The following is a 16839-nucleotide window of genomic DNA, read 5'->3' as shown; positions in this document are numbered from 1 at the left end:
ACTACAGATGGCGCATATAGTCTTCTTCGATTGCGGTTGCAAATATTACTACGTACATTCTACTGGAACCGATTACTATTCACATACTTCTTTGGAAGCGAGAGAGTTCACTCGATCTTACGTATAAAATACAAAGTAAGTAGACTTTATCACAAAGCGAAAAATTATAATTGTACGCAATTGTTATTTTAAGGTAGTATTTATATTTAATTCATTTTGGAATACATTTAATCGTTATTCAATTGTTTTTATAAATATTTTAACAATATTTGTAAGCGTACATTTAATAATTGTTAAATATTACAAATATTTATAGATAAGCATTAAAAATAAGAAATATATTTTATTATTCCATTAAACTTAGATTGAAATGGTTTGTATTTGACTTCTTTTTGCGAAGATCTATATATTCTGTTTCTTCCTTCGGAAGGTTCTCGATGGTGCAAAATCACACAAAAAAGATGTTGTAGAAAGCCTGAATATCGACGTTACTACTAGAAATCATTTCATTAGTTTCACAGATAATATTTAATTGTATTATATGAAATATGTGCTACAATATGTATTTCGAAAGGTCGATGATTGTGTGGTACTTGCATAAGTATGGGAAAAATTTTATACTTGCAAAATAAATCTTTAATCTTTTGCGTTTAAATCTGGACAGTCAGCATAATTAAAATAAAGTTTTCTTTCGGATATAAATATCTAATATAGACTATTTTACATAATTGTGCCAATTTTTAACATTTTGTAAAACATCTTAATTATTGTTTTTATATTTTTTGTAATTTGAAATGGTTGACTTTACCGGTCTATTATTTCATCAGTTCTAGAAGATTCATTGCTTTTAATAATCAATCATGTTATTCATCTACTATTATTCAGCTAATTTTCAAATACATTAATTAGTAATAATTTTTGATATTTCATTTTCTAAAATTATATATATATTAATTTCATAAAAAATGCGAAATATTACGAAGTATATTTTTTTCTTATTTTTTAACAAATTTATACGTAATATTTAGATAACAAAAAAGAGAATTAGGATTTATGTAACAGCGATAAGCCGAAGGTTAAAGATATAACGGAAAAAATTCGCTACTCTTCTTTATAGGTAAGATAAATTCGACTATGATAATGTTATAAAATTTGGAACTTAAAGGTTAAAGATAATTTGTATACTTAAAGGTTTAAAATACAGATATTTATAATTTTGTGAATATCTACATTCTTCATATATTTCATATAAAGATATAATTGTTACACATATATATATAATTTGTTTATAACAAGTCACTATACAGAAATACTTTCTTTTTTCTTACAAGCTCAACAAAGTTCTACAATTTGCTTCATCAAGTAATATCAATCTTATTGATAAAAATCTTCTTTTTGTTGCAGTAATTCAAAACATAATCATGCCAGTCCCAGCACTTCAGAAACCTGCTCCTGCTTTCCATGGTACTGCAGTTGTAAAGGGAGAATTTAAAGAAATTTCCCTTTCTGACTACAAAGGGAAATATGTTGTATTGTTCTTCTATCCATTAGACTTGTAAATATATCATTTTATAATTTTTATATTTGGCATTATATGTATAGTTTAACATGTCATATAATGATACGTGATCATTTGTTTTACAGTACATTTGTTTGCCCAACTGAAATCATTGCCTTTTCTGATCGTGCCGAAGAGTTTGAGAAAATTGGTTGTAAACTCATTGCTGCATCTACTGATTCTCACTTCAGTCACTTGGCATGGGTAAATACACCACGTAAACAGGGCGGTCTTGGTGAAATGAACATTCCCCTTCTTGCTGACAAAAGTACTAAGATTGCACGCGATTATGGCGTGCTTGATGAAGAAAGCGGAGTTCCATTCCGTGGTCTCTTTATCATAGATGACAAACAAAAGCTACGTCAAGTTACTATTAATGATTTACCAGTTGGCAGGTAAAATTGATATGATAAGATAATGTTTTTATATATAACATATAGTTTTTAATGCTGCTCTACATAACAAATTCATGTATTTGTAGATCTGTTGATGAGACTCTGCGTTTAGTTCAAGCATTCCAGTATACTGATAAACATGGAGAAGTATGTCCTGCTGGCTGGAAACCAGGAAAGAAGACTATGAAGCCTGATGTGGCTGCTTCTAAGGAATATTTCAAGGATACATAAATGCACCAATTAAAAAGATTCCTACATTTTATTAAAGCTGTCATTTATGTATAATACTTTATTCGTACTAAAAATCAGTGGATTATTTTGTAATGAATAGGATATTATTTAAATATCAATGCTAATTATATTTTCAATATGAACAATTTTCATTCCCTATAATAAATGTATTTCATATATTGTGTACTTAAATTATTTATTTAATATTCTCCATTATTTTTGTTTAATGTTTCTATGTGTATAATTGTGTGTCTTCAAAGTGAAGATTGTTATTTTCAATTATTAAATAGTTTTTGTTAGCAACTTAATTTTGAGAGTATGAATTTGAAATTACTGAATTAATGTTATTACAGTAAGATGATAAATGTATGTCTCAATAACTTCTCAGTGTAACAAATGGAATTCTGTAAATCAGTATCTACCAAATTCTATAATAAATGATGACTAATGACTGTGAAAAGGTTATTGCTAAAACAGGTTAAGAAATTTAAATAATTCATTCATTTACTATATTAAAAAGTGATCAATACGTAATTTGCGAAATATGTTCTTGATGGAGCACTGAATAGAAATATTTCACTTTTTCATACCATATTTTTCAGAATATTAAGATGTTTTTGATGTAAATGTATTTAGTATTATATCATAGCCTACAAAATGACGAATTCAATAACAACATTTTGAAATTATCTTTAATCTTAAAATATAGAGAGAATGTATCAAGAATAACTATAATTTATTTGTATTTCTACAATACTTTCTATTATGATAGTACAATATCTTTTGAAATTACATTACTTCAACATCTCTTTATTATATGTTATTGAATTCTTTTTATCAGCTGCAACGTAACACTAGAAAATGAGAAACGTAAAATTAGAAAATGATTCATTAGAATGGTTAGAAAATTCAAGGCTAGCTTAATAACTCAAGGCACAGAAAAAGAGAGAAATCTTTTTATTCAACGACCAGTATGGAATAAAACATTGAAACATTATAACCATATTCATAAAATTTAATATCTAATTACAGGATGTGGGCTTTATCATTGCTTTATTGTTGGATTATGTGGTATGTGTGCATTTGCAGAAGCTTGCGTTCTTCCAATTATTTTAGTTATAATCCCATTTATGGCATGTGATTTAAGCCTAAATACAAGCCAAGTGACTACTGTGTATGCTATGTTAACTTTAGGTACATATACATATACATGCATACATACATGCATACATATATATATATATATATATATACAAAATGCATTTCTTACAAGAATATGACTAACTGATAATTAGTCAACAAAAATTTACGTATGTAAATACAAGTAAATCAAAATTATATACAATTCAATAAGGTGAAATATGGTTCCAACGCTATTTAGTTCCTCTGCTGCCGTAAAAACAAAGATAAAGAAATCTCATAAGTTAGACAAGATAGAAAAAGGGATTATGAAACAATGATAAAAAAAAGTATATTGCTTATTAAATAGAATATGTCGATGTTGAGAAATAATGAAGAAATCTTAGATAAGTGATCATGAAAGGGGTTCTTCCTTACTATTTTTTTAACGATATTAGTAACTAGATGACGTCACAGGTCAATTATATGCAAATATAAATTACAACGATAGTATAATCAGAGTTGTACCAACTAACCAAATTTCCCCTCTAGTATAACTAATTCAGTAAGGTGAATGATTAATCAAGTGAGGTTCTCTTGTCATTACTTTAGCAATAAGCGGAAAATAATCTTATCACATATCACGCAATTACTGGTTACATAAACCCTGTAGTCTCCTTGGTAGAATGAAAAATAACTGGTTAGCAGAGACCGTTTTAAAACCTTATTGATCCTAATTCAATGATGTTATAAATCTTTTTACTTTGTGTCTTTACGTTTCCAAATAAAATATATTTAAAATAAATTATAGAATATTTTATATTTAGATAATTTGTAATATTTTATGAAAATAAGATTGTGTATAGGAATGGCTGTAGGAGCATTTGTATTCGGAATAATAATCGATGCAAGTGGACGTAAAGGATCGATTCCCGCCACTATGATCGCTGTGTTCTGCGCCACTATCAGTTTATCCTTTGCGCAAACTACTTTCCTGATATACCTTTCAATATTTGTACTTGGACTGGGGTAAGTCCAATTATTATCTATGAAATCACATATGTAATTGTCATGCATAATAAGTGAGGTATGTATACACGTAAAGCTGAAAATATCTGCTCGTTACATATGTATAACAATGTATATTTTTTTAGATTAGCTGGTAATAACGTGGTTTTAAGAGTATATGTAATCGAATTTTTGCCCATGAAACGAAGAGGCTTTTGTTTAGTTGCTTTGGATGTATTAGGAGTTATTGGTTATGTGTCTGCTTTAGGTAAAGATTATAAAGGAGTACGAAAGTCCAAAAGTCATTAAACGTTTTATGGTAATTGAAAATAGGATTGTCATGGCTATTGATGCCTTCGATCGTGCGATTACAAAACAAAAAATTTCGACCAAATTCTTGGCGAGTCCTTATAGGATTAGGAGGTATACCAAATTTGATCATGGCATGTGCGACTAGTTTATTACCGGCAAGTCCTAGATACTTGCTTTATCGGCGTCGGTACGAAGAAGCGCTAACTGTATTACGGCAGATCTATGCAATTAATAATTCGAAGCATGCCGATACTTATACAGTACGATTATCTTATATTAAGTCATCTCTCTCTTTTTATAAATGCAGTTTTTCTGTGAGTCAAATTTCAGATAATAACACTGCTAAAATATTGAAACATTACAACCATTTCCAAGCTGCAAACCTTTCAACGACTGAAATATATAATATACAGTAATTCATTTTATTATTCCAGTTACGTACTTTAGACAATTGTGTTCGACCAGACGAGGAAGATGAAGAAGATACAGGAAATGTGAGTAAAATAGTATGGAAATTCTGTATAAAAACACGCAAACGAATCCGCAAGATATGCAGCACACCATTTAAATGTACCACGATATTAGGACTTTGTATCAACCTTTTACAATTTCCAGGGTAACATATCGTTTTCTATTAAACGTAATCGCATTATACACGCTTTATCATTTGTTGTAATAATATGATTACAATAACTAGAATCATTTGGGTTGCTCTTTGGAATACGCAATTGTTTCAAGAAACAGAAAACTTTAACAAATCAGCAAAGAAGAATTCTACATGCGTTGTCGATATAGAGAACTTGGCATTAGGATTTTTGCACAATTGTCAAGAAATAGACACGGATCGTTTTAGAATTCTTTTCTATTTATCTTTGAGCTACATATTAGGAGAAATTTTGTTGCTAATTGGCATCGATGTTATTGGTAGAAAAATATTTCTAGGTAAGCGTATCGTTAGTACACTATTCATTCTAACGTTGCTATATTATTAAGGACAAATCTTTTCGATTTTATTTTTTAGTACTTTCAGGATTAGTGGGAACAGCCGCGTGTCTTGGTTTATTATTTACAGTTCATAATATAGTACAAATCGTTCTTTCATTGATCATACTAGCAGCTTACGCGATTGGTCGTACGACAACTTCGATACTTTTACTGGAAAATTATTTTACCGGCGTAAGGTTAATTATGAAACAGTTTCTGTGATTAGACGCATATTTTTTTGTTAGTGACGTATACAAAGATATATGAAATTTTTAGTGAATTTAGTATAATTTCAGGGGTACGATTATCGGTTTATCCAGAATATTTCCATACTTGGTTGGTAGTTTTACTAAACTTTTTCTAAATATACAGTGTCTTACTAGTATCTACATTATGTCAGGAGTTCTGTTGAGTAAGTAAACTTGGTGATTAAAAATGTTGAACGAATTTAACGAGTTAATGGTTTCAGGTGCTGCTGTTGCAGGGTCACGAATGCCTGACCTAACCCGATTACCGATGCAAGAATAACTTCTTAATGTTCATATTTTTATAATCTCGATAAATTATAAATAATTCTCTATGGACTATAGTTATGTTGTAAAAAACAGAGCAGATCGTTATTCATATTTCGGTAGCAGTCATAAATGTTTCTATAGTACATAAGAATTAGGCAAATTTCTTTCGTGTATGGTATGGTAGAAAATATAATAAAAAAAATATGGCGGTAAAGGTGTAGCAAAAAATAGTTGTATTGCAATCAGTACAGGGCATGCAGACGCATATAAATACAAACGTGGGCGGCTATTCGAGAGTATACGCCATAGTCTTTCCACCGTCTATTTTCGACGAGAACAGGAAGACCGTCTCTTTTACGTGGTTATCGTGGACATGCTCTCGCGCATGCTCTTCGAACGTGGTGGAAAGCCTCGTCGTCACGAATACGCTCTTGTATTCGTTGTAAATACGAATGCCGAATGCTCGCTACCGAAAATAATCACGCGAGGACGTTGTTGCGATTTCAGGCCGCTTCTTCCGCGGCTCTCTTGACGCCGCCAAACGTAAAAAATGCATTCCCACCGCGAACCTTCGAGATATTCGCCGCAAGACCTAACGATATCCCTTAACACGAATATTCGTAATAACATCGGTTTCATTAACAATTAAACGTACGGTAAAATACCATCGGTCGTGTGTTTACTTCGTGTTGGATCAGCGATAGAGGATCAAACAAGTAAATTGTTACTGATGTGTAACGAAAGAGTGATACAAAATTTGGTGCTGTTCATTGTTCGTCCCCGTTACCTTGACTTCAGCATCGAAAATAAAAGGCATTATTGTTAAATACTTCAGCAGTGACTGTCATTCTGTATTGTGTTAATTTCAAATTAAATAAATAGATGTTACAATTTCTAAATATCCCAAACTTTGTTACCAGAGGTGTCTAAACTCGATTCGGTGCTACGCCTATAATGTCCATGAAAAAAGATGTATTCTAAAATTAGATTACTCTGATATATTTAGAATATTAATAATTCAATTGACAAACTCGAGAGAGAGAGAGAGAGAGAGAGAGAGAGAGAGCGAGCAGCGTAAAACGCACATGTAAAACGCGTTGGTAAACGTATTAGATAAAACTAGCCAAATGGTGGATAATGAGAAGTTTACTGATCACAGTGGTCAAAAGACCGAAAGAAATGTCGGTCGACCATGCACGAGCCGTGTTAACGAACAAAAGACATTATTCAAAGCCAAACACAAAGTGGATGAGAGTGATTTACCTGTACCTCCACCGGATCCATGGGCGAGCCTATGGCGTCTGCAAAATACGCGAAATCAGGCGGAAATAGGACAGAGTCGAAACGTCGATGAAGACGAAGACATAATCGCCTACTTGACGGATTTCGGAACGTTGCCGTTCGAAGGTCAAACCTCGGAGTGTCCTTCGAGAAATTCTGCTATGTCTGCAATGGCTATTTCAAGTCTTTACGCGGAAGACGCCTTCGAGCAGTTGGATCGTCTGTATGCTTTCGCCGAGGAAATTCTCGAGCTCAGGGATCGCAATTCCAAATTTTTTAGACGCGTCAGGAATTTAGAGCGGCTGAAAGTACTCCGTAATGCCAATCAGAAGTTGGAAAATGCTTTCGACCGAGACAAGGACGCGACGATCAACGTTTGCGACGAGGATACTGGATTCGCAGAATCCTTGTTAGACGCTATGTTGTCGAATTGCAGAGATTCGCCGTTTCAAAAGCGGAATATCCGATCTTCCTCGTCGAGACAAACGAGAAATAAATTCGACATCGACAAGCAAACGTCGTCAGATGAAATTTCTGGGAGCGCACCGAAAGTTTCAAAGTGGACCAGGGTTAAAGCTGCTTTCAAGTGGGAAAGGGCTTATACGAACGATACGGAAATAATGGATCCATCGATGACAACGAGCACGTCATCGACGACCACCGCCTCTCCCTCCACTCCAACGACTAAATGTCACAGAAATCCAGATGTTGAAATTAAGGAATCGAACAATACGGCCACTTCGTCACCCGTTAACGAACCTTGTAACACGGGCACGCTCTTTGGTGGAACTTCATCTCCATCTTCGTTCAACGAAGGATTTTATGATTGTACGAAATTCGTAAACTTTTGTTTACATATATATGTATTCGTTACAAATATTTTTGCCATTACAGTTTGTCGATTATTATCTTTTTGAAAATTAATGATTTAAATGAAAGACACGAGGATGATCATTTGTAACTAAATCACTCAGACAAATTTTGAAACTCGGTCTTGATAGATGATCGTATGTACATGTTTTTTCGTAATTCGTTAAATTTTTTTAGGTTCACAGAAAAGTGCTTTAAATCATTTAGATTATCAATCCTTAAAGAGAAAATCTAATAAAAAGGCAGATTATGGAGATTGGCATAGCAAATCTCTTGATGATAATATCCTTATACTGGACACTTTGCAAGTTAATGAAACGGGTCTAACAAATGAGGTAAATAAAATGTTATTGTTACTTATTAAATTATATTTTATTGTCTATTATCTTTACACATTTGGATGCAGTTTAATTAGCTAAATATCCGCTAACTTTTATTTTCCACATACTTTGTCTTTGCGATATATGTATTTACGAACGTAAAATTTACTTTCGTACACCAATTCTCACAAATAAATTTTACTGGAACAAAAATCATTAGCTGATATCGTGTTGATAACGACTGATACGAAAGTATAATATAGTTCAAATCATGATTCGCTTTTCTATAAAATATTTACTCGATATAAATCTTTCTATTATCAAAATACAATTTTTATACAAAACTAGATCGGACAAGGAAAACCATTAATTCGGATTACATCGGATAACGATCACGCGATGCTATCGTCGAATAAAATAGACGAAAAAGATACAGAATCGACATCAAAGAGATCAACGCCAACTTTAACTATTACGATACCTTCACACGATGAGGACAACAGATACATATCTTCCCCGGAATCAAACTCACCACTCTTTTTTAATGCAAACACCTCTGCCGGAAATTCTCCACAACCCAGGAAGACATACCGAGATCTGTCTATAAACAAGGATTTTAAACGACAGGTTAATATTGTCTTCCTCTATAAATGAAAAATTAATCTCTTCTTATATTTCGAAGATGGATTTTCTCCACGAATTATTTACCTTAATTATTGATTTAGTTAATTTTGATCAATTAACTTTTTAAACTTCACACGTTTTTATTATAATGTAACAGCGATCATATGGTGGAGAATCAGCGATTCTTCCGTCAAAAGCACAGAGATCGGACTCCAAATGGAACAAAGTCAGACGAGCGTTTCTAACGAATTCAACTTCAAGCATCTCATCGAGTTTCATCAACGTCGTTTCCAGACAGATGCTTTTTCAAGACGGTAATTTAATAATTTACCTATTCATACAATGATATTTCTTTCTAAGAGGACCAGCTTCACGATGATCGCCGTTTCTGTTCGTTTTTAGCAGCAGTGACACAATTGTTTAGGTGTTCCAAAAATGCTTCGCCCTTTTTGCGACACGTTTGCGAAACATTCGTTAACGATGCCTTGTGATATTCCAAAATTCCACGTTGCAACGATTCGATTTTATCCAAACCAGTTTGCGCGTTCTGAGACGTTTTGTCTAATATCTTCTCCGCGTAGACTGCGTTTTCTTCGATGCATTTGGCCAACGCTTGCGGAGTTTTGCATTTGCGACAGGAGACTATCAGAGATTTGGCACGATCGATGCAAACTAACACGTCGCGCTCTAAACACTCGATATTTACTTTTATTCGTTTTATTCGGGGTACGACATCGTATTCCACGTTCTCGAAAGCCTGGCGAACCTCGTGATTCAGCGACATAGCAGATTTCCTTTTCATAGAACCAAACGATGGATCCACTGCGAGCAACTTCTGAAGAGTTTTTTTAATGTCGTGCAAAATTCCTTTCACCATTACCTGCTCGTTATTTTTCGACAGTTCTATATCTTTCTTTAATTGGACGAACATAGATTTTGATTCGTTCTGAATGTTATTCAAGATAGCGTTTGCCTGTTTCGTAACATTCTCATACGCTTTCTGATAAACATCCACGACGCTTCTTTCTTTGCACTGAAATGTAAGTTACAGATCGTTGTCGAGGATCATTGTGTTAATGTGATAGAATAATGTACGCGTTTATTACTTTTGGTGGAGGTTTTGCAAACAGTTTCTTACAACATCGCTGTTCCTTAGATAGTTTCGGACATTTAGCAAGTTTCTCTTGATATTCTTTACATTTCGGTAATATCGTTTCCTTTTTAACGTCTTGAGGTCTCTTACATAGTGCCTTGCTGCATTGCTTACCCTGTACAGAATATTTGATAATATTGGTATGAATTCTACGAATGACAGGGACAATAAATTTTGCGACCAACATGCCAAATTCACGAATAGAAAGTAATCAAACAGCCGATCTCCGTGCGACAAAAGAAGACGATTTTTGATATTGGAATGGTCGAGAAGTTCGTAGTAGTTCTAATAATCGATATAAACAGTAATAATACGAAGTATTGCTTTATATTTGACGAGATTGATAGAGAACAATTTATTATAAACTTTTGCCAATCAATGAATCACTAAGGTCAGATAAATGCTGCTTTTTTATCAATTAATTAATTAACGAGCACTTCTATGATCGATTGCACTGAAATTCAACATCGATAACAATTCTTTGTCTTACTCACCAGGACTGGAAGCATCAATCGGCTGTAATCATAACGACAGCGTGGAAAATGCCGAGAAGGCAACACCGTCGAACGCGCAAGTGGGCACACGACGAGATCACCGAGCTCTTAGGGAAAAACTGGGGACCGAATTCTACCAAAAACTGATCGAATGGGAACGTTTAAAGAATCTTCCACCTCGCGTTGCCACGAAAGAAGTTCGTGAAATTTCACCCAGTTTGCCAAGTCCCCGAGAAAGTTTATTATCTGAAGAAAGATTAGCTCCTGAATTTAGGAAGAAGCTGCAGGACTGGAAACGCGCAAAGAAAGTACGACGAGGAAGTGCTCCCTTTGAACAACAGAGGATCAAACGACGTCGTTTGACCGACTGGCAACTTTGGAGATCTCCTTCGAAAACTGAGCACAGAAATAGAGAGATTGCAACCCCGCAAGTTAACAGTGAATGTGGAGACATCGCTAACGACGGGAAGTCTCAGCTCTGCGAAGATTTTCCACGAAAAATAGAAAATTCGAAGAGAACGAACGAGACTGGCAATCATGATTCTCAATACTCGATACGATCGAAATCGCATCAACATAGAATCGCGTCTGGGATAGATGAAACCGAATTTTTCGTTCTAGAAAGGTTACTATCATTTTTTAATAATAATACGATTAAAGAGAGACGGGGGTGTGACGCTCAACAGTTGGAAGAGTGTTTTGATGCAGATTCAAGGTATAACGCAAATATATGTTTTATTTATTAAGATTAACATTAAACGTAAACTAACCGTAAATAGAAATTCTACTCTACTCTTTCCTTTTAACATTCCAATTAAAAATAATAACAATAATACCAATAATTGAAGAAATATTCACATTTGTAAGTCTACTAATTTTCATGTTCATATGAAATCAAACAGCCTGGCAGTGACACACATCTTACTAACGTGCATATTTTATTTAAGATCATATGCCGATGGAACACAGAGTCTAAACGATAGCAACGAAGTTTTCGTACGAACGTCCGTCGGATCCTACCGATTCGAAGGTATTTCACGAGAATTCACAAGAAAACTATACGATTGGGAACGGTATCGTGGAATATCGCCCACATCCTCGACCTTCCGCCTCCTAGGACCCGGTTATATACCTTCTCTGAGACGATCGACTATCGAAACATCAACGAATTCACCCACAAGTAAGATTTTAATTCATCAATCACTGATAGAACAGTTTTCTCCACATGATCGTTTGAATAGGTAATTACTTAGAAGTTAGAAGCAACGAACCGGTATTGTTGAAAGGCGGCTGTTTGAAGAGATCGAAATCTGTCGGCGCAATGATTGAGAAAACTGATCAAGCTGCATTTTTTGTACGCCGTTCGAACAGCTTACAGTCATTGGATCATCTCGCGAATAGATTGAAAGATTTGGATCGTGTCGATATCTTGCCAGATACTAGTAAGTATTATCATTTAGTTTCAACAGCCGTGTTAACACTAGAACTACCGAAGTAATCAAAACGTACAATTTATAATTATTCACAGAAATTTTATAAATTTATGCTGGTGCATTTTTAGGAATTCGAATGATTTTTGGCGAAGTATGTGAATAAAGATTTTCTTTTACGTTACGTACATATACATGAATATTTTTATATACCTGTCATTGGTAATTCTAGCGTGAAAACAGGCGTAGCCCGTTAATCAATATCCTCGTTTATAATTTCAAAATTTCATTTTCTCAGTCGATTGTCGGAGAAGAGAGGACGTAGCCGAAGATATAATGGATGACTCCGAACCGGAGGCGATGATCGTAGACATCGAAGACGTTATCGAGGAAACTGCAAGTCCCCTGGAGAGGGTGCAACCTCATCAAACACCAGTATATTCGGTTGCAGCGAGCGAAACCACTAGTATCGCCGTACCACTCGGTACAGTCACTTCCAGTCACGAACCATCCCCGGTATTTTTGATCGAGATCGAGGAAAATTCTGATCACAATCTTTGGAAATCTAACAAGTGGAATCAAAGGAAAAGTTTCTCGAGCGAAGACAGTTTGAGTCTGGAACAATCTGAAATGACGAAATCTTGGTATAATGAAAAAATCTCCCCGAACAATGAAGAATCAGAGCATTGGTTCTCCACAAGTTCAACGAGTAAAAAGCAGATGTCTGGTATTAAAGAAGAATTGGACAAAGATTCTGTCAAATCAAGTAGTTCGATTTGTTCGACAGACGGGGATACAGAATCTAACGTTATAAAAGAAGAAAAGAAAATAGAAGATCAAAGTCGCGTTAATTTCGAAAGGTATATGAAATCAACGTTTGTTCTGCAAGAACCTACTGTATGAAGAAATGAATTACAGCTTCAGAAATTTTTCCATTTTTAGAGAAGATGTTCCTGTAACATCAACCGTCGATGAAGAAGAAATTGGAAGGGACGTGGAGAAGCATGTATCTGATGGTAAGTTTAATAAGGTAATTAACGAAGCTTCTGATAGGTTCTGAGGTTGGTGACGAAAGCCAAGTAAAGAATGCCTTGTTTTCCGTTCTAGAAACGAACGAAAACAAAACTATCCGTGAATGGAATCTTGGAAATCGTTCTATTTTTGGTGCAGGCATAAAAGAAACAATGGTAGATTTTGTGAAATTTTATAGCGCAGTTTATCATTCTGCCTTCCAAATATTTTTTATTTTATTTTGTTACTTGTTTTCCTTACAATTGGTGACAAATGTGTAAATACAACTTAGAGAAAATTCAATGTGAAAGCTCGAAGATTAATTTGTTTAAAAAATCTTAGTTTGTTTCTAATGTTCGAACCGATTCTTCAAGGGAAAGTAAAAAAATGAAAGTAACGATGAAAGAAAGATCATTGTCTTCAGAATAAAGTTTTATCATAGCGCAATCAAAAGTATCGACCTGTCGGTACAACCAGGAGTTATCGAGCGAAAAGGAGCACGAGCAACGATCTGATAACCAAGCGGTAGGAAAGGATGAGAGCGGCAATAGTGGAAAAGACGGTGCTGAAGCAACGAATAAGCCCAACAACGAATACGAGGAAATAATCCTGGGAACCAGCGATCCTCCTCGTTGCTCTTTAACGAATATGCAGTCAATGGCGAATTGTAAAAAAGAAACGACCTCAAGTTTACCAAAAACACCGAACGCTTGTGAATTAGGTACGTTCTAATTAGTTAATAAATACAATAATTAACATTTGTAATTTAATGCGCAATTTATTCGTATCTCGTATTTTAAGAAATTTTGTAAGCGTCGTAAAAAGGTTCAAATCAGAAATAAAAATATCATAATTACTCTTAGATGAAGTCAAGCCTACTACGCGTGAAGTAGATCTTTTTTGCGTCAATCGGAGGGACGACGGTTTAAAGAAAATCGAAGAAAATTGCAGTATAGTCGAGGAAGAACTAGATATCGGTCATGATTCATCAGAAACGAAATTAAACTTAAACAACTATAAATCCACCAAATCATTCGTCGAGTATTCAAACCGTGAGAAACAAGATTGTTCGATAGACGCTACAACGAGCGCACGATCGGTTGAGAGAAAAAAATGGCGAGAGTATCGTGATATCGAAAATATTTCAACGTCTTCACAGTCATCCAGTACAAATTCTTGTACACGCGAATGTCGCCGCGAACCGACCATCGAAACAACTGCTTACACGGTCACGCCAAGCCGTGAGGAACGTTGTTTCGAGAGAATCATCATCAATGAGGAAACTTTGAATAAGATAGTCGTGCCCACAGCTAGTACAGGCTGCGTCGAAAAAACAAAATCCTCGAAAACACCTGTGGAACGTGCTACAACTGAGAATTCTGAGAGCAGTCGTCGATCAAGCAGCGATCACGACGTTCCGACTAGCCAAGAATCGAATGTTAAAAAGCAAGTTTCTAGTTCACCGACACGAAACGTTTTCATTAGGACGAAACGTATAATATTCTCTCCGTTTCGACGCTCGGAAGAGCATTCAGCTAAAAAGGAGGACACTTCCGAAGACGATCAGGTATTTACAAGGAAAAGCAAAAGCAAATCCAGATCAGGATCCCCTAAAGTAAATCGTCAAGATGCACTCTTGAGGATGTCCCTTTCGTTGCCTTGGCCTCTTCGCCCATCCTCGAAGGATCGCGAAGCCAAGGAAACGAAGGTCGAAGGAAATGGCAAGGAAGAACGGGCATCTATCGAGAAACCAACCTTCGAACGATGCAAATCCGTGGAGAGCTCGAGAAAATCGTCGACCAGCGAAAGCAACGTGTTTCCAAGAGAAACGAAGCGAGATAGAGCTTCGTCGACCGAATTGCCAGGAAGAAATGGCGAGTTTAAACAAGCCGCCGTACAGAAGAATCAACGAGCAGACGTATCGGTGCAAGCAAAGCCAGGCGAACAGCAAAATCAAGCCTCTTTCAGAATTAGCTTGCCCAGTTTGAAGACCCAGGTTGACGAGAAGATCAAAGATGCGTCTTCCTCGAAATTCGATCCGCAGTCTTCCGATCTTATTCATAAATTGACGATTCTGTCCAACGTGGTAGCGAGAAGAGACGGTCGAACGAACACGATTTCCGAAGACACGTCTCTGGAATCGCACTCGTTAAGGATACGTCGTGCGAAGGAAGATTTCTTGTCGCGTCGTGGTGGCCCGCTTTGTCATTCCGTGCTAGAACCTCCATCGACCAAACATCAAATTTCTCCGAGAACGTTTCCTCATCATTACGAACAGATCTCGGAAAATCAAGAGGAAGTGACGAACAAAAGTGTATCGGATGTAAATCATACGCTGAACTCATTGTCGAACGAGGCATCAGACAATCGTGGTGCACAAGAGGAAACAGCGAATGAGAAAAAGGTTGAACAATTTATAAATGAATACAATGCGAATGAGTTATCGAACAGTCCAGTTTCTCGTCCTGATCGTGTAAAATCTGCCAGTGCCGGAATGATAAACGTGGATCCAGATACTTTTGTGCGTCTCACGGAGGCTAGTCGTGGATGCGAGTCTCTTCCAAGGTCGATCTCGAAGCAGCAACAGCCCTTAGGATCGTTCGCAAAAATTGTTAACAAACTTAAGTTTACACGATTGATACGTGGCAAGGATATACAGGAGGAGAATATGAGCACTGTTTCGAAATTGTGCAGACAAAGTTTGTTAATCGACGTTCGAAACGATTTTGATAAGTGCTGGGAATCCAGCGATCGTGAGAAGACTTCCAAACAGGATAGTACAGAGAGAAGTAAGAAAAATGAATAATTATGGCTTCTAAATTTAATTTTCCAATTAGTAGGAAGACAGGCGATTGTTTGAAGAAAAGAATTTTTCGAATAGGATAGTCATCCTTTCTTATAGCGATTACTTTATAATACCATAAATAATTCAAATCAAGTTTCAACTTTTGCGACACTTTTGCTGCCTTCTAACTTTTAAAGTATCGCTTATTTCGTGTCAATAGTTATGTCTTCTTTTCCATAGTATTATACAGAAAATGATAACACATGTAATAACAGTATCACGTGAAACTAATAAAGAAAATATACGGTGTTAATGATAATAGGACGTTTAAATAGTTGATCATTCGAATAGTAGCTTGTATTAAATACCGTTGATGGATATTCATAGTATTAAAAGTACAGTGTACGTTAGACAGGATTTAAATGTTATAAAGCATCATAAGATTAACCCATTTACATAAAATGATAGCAACGAAATTATACCAGAATTGCTACGTCACAGTGTATTAGATAGAAGGAACAAAAATATAAAAAGTTTGTTCGTACAAATGTGTAATTAAATATATTTAAAAAACAACTAACTTTTGGTAAATATTATTCGTTAAATTTATTTCCCGCAGTATTCGCCTATTTAAAAAATGCTCGTCTTTATGCCTATTAGGCATTCCCTTTGTGCCTATTAGGCAACGTTACTCGTAACTTTCTATACGTAAAGTAATCTATACTATAAATTAATTTCAAGCAAGATAC

General features: G+C 35.1%; 4 protein-coding genes across 20 annotated transcripts; 3 read left to right on the top strand and 1 right to left on the bottom strand.

The window, feature by feature from the left end:
* Positions 1-2: 2 nt before the first annotated feature.
* LOC122576078 (peroxiredoxin 1) lies at positions 3-2370 on the top strand. 2 transcript variants are annotated; one of them, XM_043745911.1, is made up of 4 exons: positions 3-135; positions 1405-1555; positions 1645-1953; positions 2040-2370. In XM_043745911.1, the coding sequence occupies exons 2-4, from the start codon at positions 1422-1424 to the stop codon at positions 2182-2184; spliced, it is 588 nt and encodes a 195-aa protein (XP_043601846.1). In that variant the 5' UTR covers positions 3-135; positions 1405-1421; the 3' UTR covers positions 2185-2370. The 2 variants fall into 2 exon arrangements, with proteins under 2 accessions (XP_043601846.1, XP_043601847.1); XM_043745912.1 differs by lacking the exon at positions 3-135 and adding an exon at positions 1023-1117.
* A 138-nt stretch (positions 2371-2508) lies between these two features.
* Positions 2509-6336, top strand: LOC122576075 (synaptic vesicle glycoprotein 2B-like). 12 transcript variants are annotated; one of them, XM_043745888.1, is made up of 10 exons: positions 2509-2661; positions 3217-3378; positions 4170-4332; positions 4458-4579; positions 4645-4883; positions 5058-5239; positions 5321-5565; positions 5645-5799; positions 5904-6019; positions 6077-6336. In XM_043745888.1, exons 1-9 carry the CDS (start codon positions 2622-2624, stop codon positions 5949-5951), a joined length of 1356 nt encoding a protein of 451 aa, XP_043601823.1. In that variant the 5' UTR covers positions 2509-2621; the 3' UTR covers positions 5952-6019; positions 6077-6336. The 12 variants fall into 12 exon arrangements, with proteins under 12 accessions (XP_043601823.1, XP_043601820.1, XP_043601819.1 ...); XM_043745885.1 differs by having other exon boundaries at positions 5645-5804; XM_043745884.1 differs by having other exon boundaries at positions 4645-4937; positions 5654-5804.
* LOC122576073 lies at positions 6194-16670 on the top strand. Of its 5 annotated transcripts, none has more exons than XM_043745875.1 (12): positions 6194-8231; positions 8451-8608; positions 8942-9220; positions 9375-9531; positions 10868-11579; positions 11812-12044; positions 12118-12306; positions 12593-13154; positions 13237-13310; positions 13402-13481; positions 13783-14026; positions 14169-16670. In XM_043745875.1, the coding sequence occupies exons 1-12, from the start codon at positions 7250-7252 to the stop codon at positions 16109-16111; spliced, it is 5613 nt and encodes a 1870-aa protein (XP_043601810.1). In that variant the 5' UTR covers positions 6194-7249; the 3' UTR covers positions 16112-16670. The 5 variants fall into 5 exon arrangements, with proteins under 5 accessions (XP_043601810.1, XP_043601812.1, XP_043601809.1 ...); XM_043745874.1 differs by having other exon boundaries at positions 6230-8231; positions 12106-12306; XM_043745877.1 differs by lacking the exon at positions 13402-13481 and having other exon boundaries at positions 13748-14026.
* On the bottom strand, positions 9539-10557 carry LOC122576077. Its single transcript, XM_043745910.1, has 2 exons — positions 10324-10557; positions 9539-10250 (listed from the first exon to the last, which is right to left on the bottom strand). Exons 1-2 carry the CDS (start codon positions 10555-10557, stop codon positions 9588-9590), a joined length of 897 nt encoding a protein of 298 aa, XP_043601845.1. The 3' UTR covers positions 9539-9587.
* Positions 16671-16839: the final 169 nt, after the last annotated feature.

This window comes from Bombus pyrosoma, linkage group LG15 (assembly GCF_014825855.1).
Source record: "Bombus pyrosoma isolate SC7728 linkage group LG15, ASM1482585v1, whole genome shotgun sequence".
In the NCBI taxonomy this organism is placed as follows: Eukaryota; Metazoa; Arthropoda; class Insecta; order Hymenoptera; family Apidae; genus Bombus; species Bombus pyrosoma.
Note: the sequence above shows the minus strand (reverse complement) of the source record. Positions and strands in the feature narration are given on the sequence as shown.

Bases quoted from the DNA above. Each gene is read 5' to 3' on its own strand.
- LOC122576078 (XM_043745911.1), top strand. From the start codon at position 1,422: ATGCCAGTCCCAGCACTTCAGAAACCTGCTCCTGCTTTCCATGGTACT. The intron at 1,556-1,644 runs GTAAATATATCA...TTTGTTTTACAG, and splicing joins TTCTTCTATCCATTAGACTT to TACATTTGTTTGCCCAACTG. The intron at 1,954-2,039 runs GTAAAATTGATA...ATGTATTTGTAG, and splicing joins AATGATTTACCAGTTGGCAG to ATCTGTTGATGAGACTCTGC.
- LOC122576075 (XM_043745883.1), top strand. From the start codon at position 2,622: ATGATGACTAATGACTGTGAAAAGGTTATTGCTAAAACAG. The intron at 2,662-3,216 runs GTTAAGAAATTT...ATCTAATTACAG, and splicing joins AAAGGTTATTGCTAAAACAG to GATGTGGGCTTTATCATTGC. The intron at 6,020-6,076 runs GTAAGTAAACTT...TAATGGTTTCAG, and splicing joins TATGTCAGGAGTTCTGTTGA to GTGCTGCTGTTGCAGGGTCA.
- LOC122576073 (XM_043745874.1), top strand. From the start codon at position 7,250: ATGGTGGATAATGAGAAGTTTACTGATCACAGTGGTCAAAAGACCGAA. The intron at 8,232-8,450 runs GTACGAAATTCG...AAATTTTTTTAG, and splicing joins CAACGAAGGATTTTATGATT to GTTCACAGAAAAGTGCTTTA. The intron at 14,027-14,168 runs GTACGTTCTAAT...AATTACTCTTAG, and splicing joins ACCGAACGCTTGTGAATTAG to ATGAAGTCAAGCCTACTACG.
- LOC122576077 (XM_043745910.1), bottom strand. From the start codon at position 10,557: ATGTTGGTCGCAAAATTTATTGTCCCTGTCATTCGTAGAATTCATACC. The intron at 10,251-10,323 runs GTAATAAACGCG...CTTACATTTCAG, and splicing joins TTGCAAAACCTCCACCAAAA to TGCAAAGAAAGAAGCGTCGT.